Source organism: Calidris pugnax, unplaced genomic scaffold (genome assembly GCF_001431845.1).
Source record: "Calidris pugnax isolate Ruff unplaced genomic scaffold, ASM143184v1 scaffold211, whole genome shotgun sequence".
NCBI lineage: Eukaryota > Metazoa > Chordata > Aves > Charadriiformes > Scolopacidae > Calidris > Calidris pugnax.
Genome location: NW_015091083.1, coordinates 799,427 through 811,844, shown reverse-complemented (window position 1 = coordinate 811,844; position 12,418 = coordinate 799,427). Strand labels below are relative to the sequence as shown.

At 46.9% G+C, this 12,418-nt stretch overlaps 1 protein-coding gene across 3 annotated transcripts in view; it reads left to right on the top strand.

Moving 5' to 3' along the window:
* The window catches only part of CD151 (CD151 molecule (Raph blood group)), a 37,327-nt gene extending 25,391 nt beyond the window's left edge, over positions 1 to 11,936 (top strand). For all 3 annotated transcript variants that reach the window (XM_014957658.1, XM_014957659.1, XM_014957660.1), the window contains 5 exons: positions 3,045 to 3,119; positions 5,592 to 5,696; positions 6,550 to 6,705; positions 8,866 to 8,952; positions 9,768 to 11,936. In XM_014957658.1, the coding sequence (XP_014813144.1) occupies positions 3,045 to 3,119; positions 5,592 to 5,696; positions 6,550 to 6,705; positions 8,866 to 8,952; positions 9,768 to 9,827 (483 nt within the window). In that variant the 3' untranslated portion in view covers positions 9,828 to 11,936. The remainder of the gene's footprint in view (positions 1 to 3,044; positions 3,120 to 5,591; positions 5,697 to 6,549; positions 6,706 to 8,865; positions 8,953 to 9,767) is intronic.
* The last annotated feature ends 482 nt before the right edge of the window (positions 11,937 to 12,418 follow it).

The window sequence follows — 12,418 nt, the reverse complement described above, 5'->3', positions numbered from 1 at the left end:
ATTCCTTGCTCATCGGTCACATCTGTGCTACCTTTTTTTATGTCATTGCTTATTTGCCTTCCTCATGACCCTCTTTAGCCAGGTGATGTGCTGAGGCTTGGGCAGCAAATGCGAGTTTCTCTGACTCCGTGAGCTGGCGCGGCAGTGGATCTGCAGCCTGGCTGGCTGTGATGCTGCCGTCCAGCTCTTCACAAGCACACAAACCACCACTGCATTATACTTCAGTTGAGGTGTACACTTTCATACACAAAAGTATGCAAGCAGGAGTCTCAGGAAAGGACCCATCAAATAGGAGACCTTGCATGTAAAGAAAGAAGGTGGCTTTCTTGAGGCTTGACCCCTCATAATGCCACTTGTATTAAGCTGCTTTGGATAGGAAGAAGGGAATGCCGTGGTTAGATTTCTGTTCCTGCTGCATTTCAGCCTGGAGCCCTCCCACTGAAGTGAGATTGCAGATGTAGGACTACAGTTGCTATATATCTCTTCTTCAGGTAGTGGGAAGATCTCTTCAGAGAACGATTTGGATTGTAGGCGGATTGAACCATTCTTTGGGTTATTCAGAGAAAACACGCTGAAGCTTGGCGCTTCACTTGAAGCTGGATGGAAGAAATCTAGATCCTGTAGGTCTTGAGGAGACGCCAGGCAGCCCTGACTCTGGCTTGGAGCCAGAGTAAAAGTAAATTTTGCCCAGAGCTCACCCAGGTCCAGGCATGTGCCTATGATAGGCCTTTGGGTGATCCCACATTTCTGACTTGTTCCATAGCCTCTTGGGAGGTGAGTAGGGCATGTCCCCGCAGCTCCATACCGGAGTTGGCCTGCTCCTTCCAGAGCAGACCTATGTAAGAAAGCTCTGCAATTCCTGATGAAGAGGAAGGATAGTAGCCCTGAGCTCTGTATGTGTCCAGAGTGAAAGCTGCTGCTCCCCTATTTCAACATGATACTTGGAAGCGGCTCTGAGGGAATGATGAGACTGAGATAAGGGTAATGATGCAGTATATCAGCAGAGACAGTTTGGATGCCTGGATGGCAGATGCACTAACCTCCCTTACAGGGTTTTGTAAGGGCCTTGCGACTCAAATTGTTTAAGGTCTGCTGGATACGTGTTTGTTTCTATCCACCATAAGCCAGCACAACGAGCTGAGCTGTGGTGGCACAACTCACCCCTACCGGAATGCCTCTGACATGATGACACAGAGCAGGGGAAAAAAAAAAATAAAAGAAACTTTCCAGTTCATTGGTTGTTCTCAGCATCATCCCACTCTTCTGCCCCCACCTTGACAGAGAGGTGATGTCAGAGCAGTTAGGGCATAACTAGGTCCCATCAGAAGAAAGGCAGCCTTTGTCTCAAGGCATGCCAGTCCTTTCTTGCCCCCTTTCAACCTCCTGGGAGTGTTGGGACCAGCCTTTAGCTATCCCGAACTCCTCTGGATGACTCATTCTCCTGGTATGAATGGGTACCTTGTACAGCCGTCTGCAGCATTTGGCTGCTCCGGGGGAGAGTGTGGGTCTGGGAAGTGAAAGCATGAGATTGTGTGCTCAGATTAAAGCCCACTCTGCAGATAAAACCCAGCTGTTCACCCTTCGCAGCTGCTGAATCTCAGAGGGGCAAATAGGAAACCTGAGTGTTTGCGTCTGTGTCCTTTTACTCCTGTAACGAGACTTGGAAACTCCTAGTGAAGGAGGGTGCACAGTGGGAGTGTAACCTTCGTGCAACAAAAGGCATCTGTACTGTGTAGGTCAGCTTGCTGTGTCCAGGTCTTCACTGTCCTTTTTTGTGCCAGGGAGACATGGTTTGATGTCCAGTTACAGTTGTAAGGAACTGTTTCCTTCATCCCTTGGGAAAACCTGTTTTTTAAGCTCTGGGGTAAAATAAGAAATGATGATATTTTGTTTATTCTGTCCTGGGGAGGTCAGCTTTTACAGGGACTTAGCATGAGGTCCTTGTTATGGCTGAAACTGGTGTCTCTTCAGCTTTATCTACAGAAGGATTAATTTAGTAACAGTCATAGAACAGCCGGGATCTGTAAAGAAACTGTTCATTGCTGACTCGGAGCAAGGCAGGGGTGGTGTGTCAGGACAGGGGTTCTTCCTGAAAAGCTCTCTTTGACCCTAGGGAGGACGAGGCCACATCACCCCCTGTCTTCAGGCCTGCCCAGTCCTTTAATCTAGTATACATTTGCCTCCTAATAGATTTGTGTGTAGGAACTGTTTGTGTATAGGAACGGTGCTCCCAACCAGTTTTGTGTACTGTGCTTGATTCTCCTCATGGTAAGAAGGGCACATCCCTTCCCATTTCACTGGGATTAAGCCCTTTTAAGAAATAGCAATGTTCTCTTAGTTTTCTAAGAGCTCTTCTCACTCTGATTTTGAGATACTGAGTTTTTCCCTCTAGATCCTAATTCAGCAGAATGTATAGTCACAGTCCTGAGTGAATCAGTGCTGGAGACCATCTGCTTCCATAGTGCCCTTCAGCCTGTGGGTCAGCCCCACAGAAGTCACCAGGAACATAAATCTGTGGTTTATGCTTAGGTGGTCTGCCTTGGTGAAATGGGCCATCTATTGCTTTATTGAATCATCATTATAACATACATTACTCCTTAGTAACTTGGTGAAATGCCCTAAATAATATCAAAATAAGCAAAAGTTTCAGATTTTTTGTATTGATGTCAGAATCAGATGTTTTCTGTGATATTGAGTGTAGTCATAGGTTATCCGGCAACCACTTTCTTTTGTTCAGTGATCTTATCTCTGTTGCCCACACTTTTTCATTCTCTATATCCCTCTGGCTCTGTGAGTTAAACTCACACTTGCTGCTGCTTGTCTTCAGTTATACTGTGGTATGGGTGGTGTGTTTTTTTTTTTTAACCTGTGGGATTGTTCCTTTCCTACCCTATTGAGATATTAATCCCAGCCCCTGACTTTGAACAGGGCTGCAGAAAAACATCGATGAAGACAATAATTCATTTCACCAGCTAATGAAAAGCTGGCTCCCGGCATCTCCTTACATTCTGTTCTAATGTCCTACTGTTCCCATTATTTTACAGTACTTCATACTGTTGCTGTGCATCTTTCTCCTGGAGATCATTGCTGGAATCCTGGCCTATATCTACTACCAGCAGGTGAGTGAACGTTCATCCTGAGAGACTCAGACCAAGGAGAGGAAGCAACTGTTTGTCATCCTGTTTTTCCAGCCAGAATTGGACTTGGAGGCTTGGTACCTAGGTTCTGGTTCACCTTTCCCACGTGTCCATATTCACTCCCCATCCTATACAGAAGACCTTGAATTATTTACTGTTCTTGACAAAGTGGTGGTGGTTGCTCTAGGGAGGCTGCTCAGTTCCTTCCTGTGGTTCGTGTTTGTGCGCCGCTTTTCTGCGGAGCCTTGTAGAAGACATTTTTTGAGGTTGTGTAGATCTAGGAACTCTCCTAATGCCCTTCAAGGCATAGTGCAAGCAACTGAAATACATTAGTGCCACTGAGTACATTCAGGACATAGGAACAGTTCCTGCTGCTTCCAGCAAGCTGGTTGCTATGCTTTTGAACTGGTCCCACAGGGAGGTCCTTTAAGGTCAAGAAGTTTTTGAGAGCTTTAGTTAACTGGCCTGGCTGAGGGGCTGGAGAACAGCAGAAGCTCCCAACAGCTGCAGTTCTAGCTTGGCACTTTTTACAGTTGCAGAGAGCAAAGGCTTAAGTCATCGCTTTGCTTTCAAAGGGAGTTTAGCCACCAAGGCACAGACAGCCTGGGAGGTTGCTCTCATGTCTGGAAATTGATTTGAAATGGCAAATAAGGATTGTTGTGAAGTGGCTGTCTGAAAAACAGATGGACATCTGATCTTGTTGGCTTCACTGCCAGGATTCCTCGCCATTCCTTTTTTCTCTTGGGCTTTCTGTGGTTTGTCTCACTAAGATGGGCACCGGTGGTTTGTGAGGAGCCAAAGAACTGTGCTGGCTCCTACCAGGAGAGCTCAGTGGCATGAGTGTGCATATTTAACAGGGAAAGATCAATCCTGGCAGGCATGGCAAGATGCCGAGGTCCATCCATGCATCCATCTGCAAGGGCACGAGGTTTATATCTGACAGTGGTTGAAGAGGAGCTGATCCTTAGGTAGAAATAAGGGATGACATACTCGGAGCTGTACCCTTGAATACCTTGGTCAGTTGCAGGCATCTCTAATCCATAGCTGCACTTCCCCTTGCACTCTGGCTGGTTGGTAACTCCCCCTTCTTTCCTGGTTGCAGACTGCTTGCTCTGTTTGCCACTGTTTTTATTTTAGCCCTTGCTGTGGTGTCTTAAGGCTTGCATGTGTGTGTCTAAACTGTTTCTTTTGTTATCTCTATTCCATGCCGCAGTACTTCCCCGTGAGCCCGCAGGTAACTGCTTTTCTGCCAAGTAATAATTCTGCTAATGGACTCTCCACTTTATTTGCCTCTGATGCCTTCCAGCTCCTGAATCTTTTCCTTTCTTTTTATTACACTAAGTTCTTTGCACTTCTGCAGAGCTTCCCAGCCTGTTTTGCAAATAATAACGAATGAAACCTCTTATCTCTGTGAGGTAGGTGTTGTCCCCATTTGACCCATGGGGCTGGGAAAAACAGTGTTTTAAAGGGAGAATAAATTCCAGACTGTATTTTGCATAGTTCAGCATAACCGGATACTTGACCTCTCATTGACTGTTTACTGTGTAGAATAAAAGGTGCATAAACAGGCCGCCCACCTGTTTCATTCATTGACCCCCATCTAAAATGATTGTTGATGTTGTTTATTGGTATAGGAAACTTAGAATTTCACAGGTGTTGAACCAAAGCAGTGTTGCTGTATGAATCAGGATGATAACAAAAAAAAGATGCAGCTCTTTGGCACTTTTTGGCTGTGACCTGGATATGTGAGAAGAATTCAGATTAAAAGAGCCTCCACAGGAATAAACATTTGGATCCAATCACCTGAACATTCCAGTGGTTTATGATGACGCTTTCAGGAGTTCTGCACTTCCAAAATCAGACTTCATCTCTCTGTCGCTGTTATCAAGAAAGGCCTTGCAATTGCAATTGCAATTATTTTTGCAATCACACACTTAATGCCCTCCCGTGGCATCCTTTTCGATGCCGATACAAGAGCTATTCAGACTACATGGCTTCAGTCCAGCATGCCCAGGACTCTGCTTTCTTCCTACTCCTGGAAAGACTGATTCGGGTTTAGTATTTTGTCACGGGCTTCAGAGGGAGAAAACTGTGTGGTCTCATAGGCATATTCATATTTAAGCAGGCACGGTTTTGTATTCTCTTTTGATGCAGGCATGACTGGGCAATCTTACATGTTCAGGGTGAGGACCCATATGTTGATGTGTAGAGCAGGCTGAAATTTGGTCTGGAAGCACCTCCTTCCAGTTATTAAAATGGAGGCATGATCTGTAATCAATTGGAAATAAGCTTCCAAGTCAAACCTTGGAGGATGTTCTTGAAGGAAGCTGTAGCTTCCCCTAGGGTCTCTGCTTTTCTCTTGGAGCAAAGGCAATGATACGTGTGGAGGACTCTGGGTTGCTCTGAGGTGCGAGTTTGCCTTGTGATTTTATCCCACTTGTCTCTTCCTTACAGCTGAGCATGGAACTGAAGCAAAACTTGAAGAACACCATGACCCAGAAGTACCGGAGGGAGGGAGAAGAGAGTGTTACCAGTGCCGTAGACAAACTGCAGCAGGAGGTAAGCATCTATAAAGGCAGGGAGAATTCATGCAATTGCAGGGCTTAAAATCAAACATGTGAAAGGTATTGTGGGCTCTTGACATCCAACATACAGATGATTCTTCCGTATGCTGAGCGTATGTTCTGCTGCTTCTGATTCAAGACAAGGTTGGGTGGGGTGCAGAGCCTGGGCCATACAGTTGGCAGAATTGCATGGTGTGATCTTTGAATTGCGTGCCCAGTAGCACTGGGGAAACAACATCTGAATTGCTCCCAGGGTGAACTGAAGCTGCTGAGTCACTCTGACAGCTGTTTCTATTTCCCACTTCAAAGCTTTGGAGCAATTGCTGACATTTTTCATTAAGCTGCTCAATACCCTGGAGAGTGTGATATAATGAAAGAAGAGCCTTGGTGCCGCTGTTGCTTGCTGTGCCTGGCTCAGGGGTGGTTCAGGTTAGGGCAGTTCTGACAGCCTTTCCCACAGGAAGGACCTTTGTGCACGGGCACTTCCAAAGCATGGGGCATACTATATCCATACTGCCACAGCAATAGCAGGTGCATTTGCAATAGTAACTGGTAATTAAACCAGTTTATTTACTGGTTATTGCCCCTTATTGCCATTAACACTCTCCAGTCCAGTAGTTAAGAGCTGAGGCAGCTGCAGATGCTCTCTGGTTACAGTAACCAAAAGTCACAGCTGCTGAAAGACAGATATTTAATGACCATTATAGGAGTCTTAAAAAAAAAAATAAAATAATGGGAGATAGTTGGAGTCTCTGCAAAGGAGGGTGAAGCCGAGGGCTTGGTGTGGGAGGCTGGGGGGAGAAGGAGGTGCAGTGCTTGCAAGCTCAGCCTTTCCTCTGTACATACAGTTCAAGTGCTGTGGGAGCAACAACTACACAGACTGGGCTGACAGCCTGTGGATCAAATCTCCAGAGGCCAGTGGACGGAAGGTCCCAGACAGCTGCTGTAAGACAATAACCGACCTGTGTGGCCGAAGAGACCATCCTTCCAACATCTACAAGGAGGTAAAGACAAAAGGGCTTCAGAGCCACCTGTCACAAAGTAGGTAAAGGAGGTGGGCAGGGAGTGAGGGTGTTGAGTCGGTGCCGCAAACTGTTGGTAGGCTTCAAAGTCAGTAGGATTCCTTAGAAAGCAGAATTAATTTGAGCCTTCAGCCATCTAGGCTATTATTTTATACGTAGATATAGAGGAAAACAACAAATTATATTTGTTGCTAGTGAGTACGCTAGTGACAGGGGGAGGTGGGAGAGGTTGTTGGTTCTGGCTTGGATGTGAGCCCTGTGTTTGACACAGTTTCTTGTCATTGGAATTAGTGAGGTGCAAATGGTCCTTGACTGAGATAATGGGATTTGACCTACAGGGTGAAGAAAAAGCATATGGGGAAGAAAGAGGGCCCTGTGGCAGACTTATTAGGCCAGTTCTAGTGGGAAATAGAGGGGCTTGTCTCTTGTAGAAGCAGCAAATTGAATCCAAGACTAGCTGAGTAGGTAAACAGGTAGCTCTCGGACCATTTATTCATCCAGTTGCATAAGTTCTTGCATTTATTTTGGACAGGACACCCTCCAGTCCTGTCACCTGGCTTTAATCACTGTGATGCTGTCTTTGGGGTAGTATAATCCTTTTTCTCATCAGTGGGACCAGCAAATTTGCTGGCTGTATTGAGCCTGGGGAGCAGCAACTGGAACTTTTCCTTGTTCCCATCCCCTGACAGTTAAAGAGGGCTGTAGATGGCCCCTTCAAAGCAGGTATTCTGTCTCACAGTCTGTGCTTTGAGCAGGACTCTGAAGAGGAGTGTGAATAACATCTGCCATTAAACCAAGCAGCTCTAACAGCTGAAAGGAAACCAACCATCTATCTTTGGGGAATGAACAGGGAGTCTTTCTGATCTGTCGAAGACCCTCTTGCATCCAGTTGCTTGGCTAGGTTTTGCTCTTCAGGAAGAAGGCTTTCTGATAAATTTTGTGCCTTCCAGGAAACCCACAACAGTTTGAAGGACAGGACTGTCAATTCCCATGCTCTCTCTGCTGTGGTGAAGATGGAGGCAGCTGCCCAGCTGCGTTATTAAGAGAGGCCCTGTAGGCTGCCAAATGTGTTGGGCTAGCTCGAGAGGAGAAAAAGCTGTAAGGAGAGATTTGGATCTACAGTCAGATGCTGCATATCATGATATGAGGTCTCAGTCAGAGTTCAGAAGGGATTTTAGTGGCTTTGGGGAAGAAAAACCTAGAAAAGGGTCAGATCGGGGAACAGGAGTTCGTATCAGGGCAGCTGGGGCTGACTCTAAAACCTGATGCTGGCATGGGAAAAGTGAGGCCTTTGCCATCCCTCCCTGGAGGGCTGCGTGCTCACTCCTTCCTTCTGCCTCTGTGTGTGTAGGGGTCCATGTCCACTGTAAACCCCTGGGGCAGGAGGGCCCCCAGCACCCCTGGGGCACTGCTGTAACCTACACAATAAATCCCCCCGATGTTACCATGGGAAACCTGCCTCAATAGACTAAACAGTCTAATTATATGAAGGGAACTCTTCCAAAAAAAAGCCCAACCAACAAACCAACCCAAAAACAGAGAATGGTCTTACTGCTTTATTTTTGTCTTATGACAACAGAAACTTGTGCCTGGAACAGGGAGGGAAAGGTCACCCTGCCAGCCAGGGATGCAGCTGCAAGGCAGAGGCAGAGCTTGGCTTCCCAGGTCCACGCTGAAACTCACTGCTGCCAGAAATAGTGGTGGGAGGAATTTACTCTTAAAAGGCTCCTGTCACGTTAAGAGGTCTTGGCACTGGATCCACTCAGCAATATTTCCCTGGCCTTTTGGCCTGATGGGAGTAAACACCCTTTCCAGGCATGTGGTAAGCAGTGAGTGAGGGAACCTTCCTCTACATACCTCTGAGAAAAACGACACGCTCCCTCTGTGTGATGTGGCCGGTTCTTCTGCATTTCTCCTGCCCAGCTAGCAGCCATCTTGGACTTTTTCAAAGGTTCCTGAGCCAGCATGTCCAGAGCAATACAAAACATGGTGCAGTTACGTCATCTGTGTAACTTTTTCAGTGATGTTGGGGGAAGATGCTGCTTTTTATAGTGTTGCTCTCAAGGGTTGCAACCATTGGATTAACATGAACAAGAGGTTAAAACGAAGCTGATTTTCCGTGTTCTTCCTTTCACCCTGCAGAGTGGTTGCATTACCAAGCTGGAAAACTTCATTCAAGAGCATCTGAAAATTATTGGGGCAGTGGGGATCAGCATTGCTTGTGTGCAGGTAAAAGGGCTGAGTGGAGTTTTGGGGGTGCTGAGCAGAAGTTAAAGCAACCCTAGAGCTGAGGGATGATAAAAATCGCATGTTTTAGACTCTTCCCTGCCTGGCAAGATGTTACCAGGTACTTTGGGGGCCCAAGGATTCACTAGCTCCCAAGAAAAAGCCTATTCTACTATTCTGTAAAATTTGCTTCTCGTGAGGGAGTGCAACCAGCTGGGCAAGTGGGGAGAGACTTCTGCTCCAGGGCTGTGGGAGAGGCAGTGCTGGCCATGGCAGGCGGTTTGGCAGCCTGAGAGAGACCTCTTGTGGGGATGTGCTGTGGTTGCCCGCGCAGCTGAGCAGTCCATCTGGAGGAGTTTCCTACTTCGGTTCATTAGGAATATTTTAAGTCACCCAGAATTTCTCCCTCAGCTGTGTCATACTGAGGAACGGCACTGTGGGTCTGCAAATTATTTGGGAGAGGGGCAATGAATAAAGGGGTAGGATATGGATGCCCCCCACTCACATTTTAGAGGGAAGGGCACAGGATATTATTTTCTTCCAATGCAGATGTCTCTGTCTTCCCCTTTGTCCTGGCAAGTAGCCAAATTACACCCCAGAGAAGCTGCTCCTGATTAATTAGGAGGATTTGCACAGATTATGTTCTCTCCTGCCGCTTTTTGCAAGCTGGAGTACAGTGTCCCCAAGAAGGAGCTGGCTGCTGCTCCAGTCTGGGTCCAGGCTGTTAGTTTGCAAGCTGCTGCCTGTACTGCATCTGTTCTTTTTTTTTTTCTTTTTTTTTTTTTCATGCATTTCTCTCTTCCCTTTGTACCCTGTAGATCTTTGGGATGATTTTCACCTGCTGCTTGTACAGGAGTTTAAAGCCAGAACCGTATTAATAGCTGTGGGAACTCTGTTGCTCCCCCTCTGCCATTTCCCTTAGCGCCTGCCAACCTGACCACTCTCCACCACCACCACAGAAGTGTCTGTAACCTGAGGACTTTGCTCTGTAATTAAACGCCTCTCAAACCGCGCACCGCCTTACCTGTCCCCCTGGGGGGACAATCACCCTCCTTCTTGCGTGCAAGGCACCCAGGAGTTCAGCGGGTCCTCTTCATTGTCAAGAAACAAAAGAGCTGCGGATCTTCTGTTCAAAGCTTTAGCGAAACAGTCCCTTGAACTAACTACGAAGCAAGATTTATCCAGGGCCATTTCTCTTCAGGCTTTTCCCGATCCAACATGGAGGTATCGGGATGCTATACAGGAACCATGGTTTGCTCTCTGAGAAGTGCCTCAGCAGCATCAGGCATTGACTGTGAGGACAGATGATGTTTCTGCGCAGAGTTGGAGCCCGAGCTGAATCTCTCATGCGTGGAAGATTTCTCTCCCTCCTCCCGAGTGTGCACCGATGTCCTAACACAGCCGTTCTCTGCCTGAGAGGGTGCCTGCCGAGTTGCTTGGGGCAGGAGCTACTCTCCCTGATGATCAGGAGCACAACTTGGCGCAGTTGGAATCTTGTCGTGACTCTGACGTTGCCAAGATGCGGGTGCCTTAGGGTTTCTCAGCAAGCCTTCCTCCTCTTCCTTGAAGCTTCCCCCAGTACAGTGCTATCAGGAGCCACAAGAGGCCTTTTGCCCACCAGCGATTGTGGAGCAAAGACAACATACTACTTTCCAATTCCTTTGGGTATAGTCTGTTTTATTGGGTGAGAAAATTTCGTTTCCTCCTGCCTATCCCCTGCTGAGGTTTGGTGAAGAACTGGCCTGTTACTGGAGCTGGCATATCTTGCTCCCCTTTGGCCTGTTTGGTTAGTGGAAATACCTTCTCACATCTCTTACATGGTGAGAGATACCCTCAGCTTGATTTTTTCAATTAAAACCTCCAGGCTTGTCTCTCTTGCGCAGGAAATTAATATATACAAATATTTTATCAGCCTCCAAAGAGCTCATTAATCAGCTGAGGGATTTTTGGCTGCAATGAGATCTGGAACCCCATTTTACTGGTTACTGCCTCAAACCAGAACAGAAGTCAGGAGAGTCAGCTTCAATCAGTAGCCCCAGTGCACTTGGTAATTTGGTAGTAATTTGGTCAGCTGTCTGCTTGCTGCAGAGGAATAGGTTTAGTTAAATATTCTTTCTGCACTGGGATCCTGGGTACATACAGGACATAGACATCACCGCTGCCACGGACTTGGTGCCATTGTGATGCCAAGAGAGTCTTAGCCTGAACTCATAGGACCTTGTGTGCCTCTTGTTCTCGCTTTCCTGATACGCCTGTTACACCCATGAAGCAGGAAGGGCTATGGGGCTTTGGTGTTTCTAAGCAGTGAAGACAAGCCCTTTTATAAAGAAATAAATTTATTTGCTCTCCTGGCCTTTTAGTGGTGCCAGCCGAGCCCTGTGTCTTGGCAGCAGACAGTTAAGCAAAATCACCCAGAACCTTAAATGGTCTTGCAGCATCGTGGGGTTTTTAGTTCACAGAGCAGAAATCTTGTACTGATGCTAAAGGGTGACAAGTTAAAATTCAGAGCAGGTCAATCTGAAACTCCCCCATCAACATCAGCCCTGTGAAATAATCCTTAACTAATGCAGAAAGAGTTGGAGGAACTGAGGTGTATCCGTGGTTCCACAGCAGTAGGAAAGAGGGGAAAGAAATCTAAATTATTGTGTAATGATCTAAAGGAGAAGTCTCTAAATTATTTCTTGTTTTATAATCAAGTTCCTGACAAGTATTGACTACTAACGAAGAGGAAAATATTGAGCATGTTGCTTGAAGCAATGTTTCTAGTTTTTTAAGCATATCTTCATAGCTGCCTTCACCCATTCCCTTCAAATACGTTGTACGGGGTTGGGAGAGGCCAGGAAGAATGAGATATTAACAGTAAGTTGGCTTGTGTCCATTGAGTTGTTTTATACTTTTTCTCTGTGTAATAATATTCGTTGCTTTTTTTTTTTTAACCTAGTTTTAAGTTGCTGGCCAATAGAAAAATAAAGCTTAAGATTCTGTAATGGTTCTGTGTAGCAAAACTGAAGGGGTACCCTGAGCCGACGGGTTATATGGATTCCTCAGATCCTTGAGGAACCGGCTCCTCGGCAGCAGAAGCAGCTGGACTGAGGGACCAGGCTGAGAAGGAAGCTGGGGAAGAACCTGCTTCGCGTCGCTGATCTCGCCAGCCTGGTTATGATCTGCTGCTGTGGGGCACTTGGACTGTCCTCCACATGGCACTCAGAGAGCTGAAGTTGCAGGACCTCAGGGTATGTCATTACACGTCAGCCACGGTCTGTGCACGGGGGTGTGCGCACCCAGTGTTGCTCCAGGGTGTGTGGCACACCTCACTGTGCTCGCTGGGGTACTTAGTGACCTCTCTTAGCCTTGTACACACAGGCTGCACTTGATCGTCACGTGCAGAGCACCCAGACAGACAGAACAGGGCCTTACCACCGGGGAACTTCCATTCGCCTTGCTGGCCCAGCCACTCTGTGATTACCAG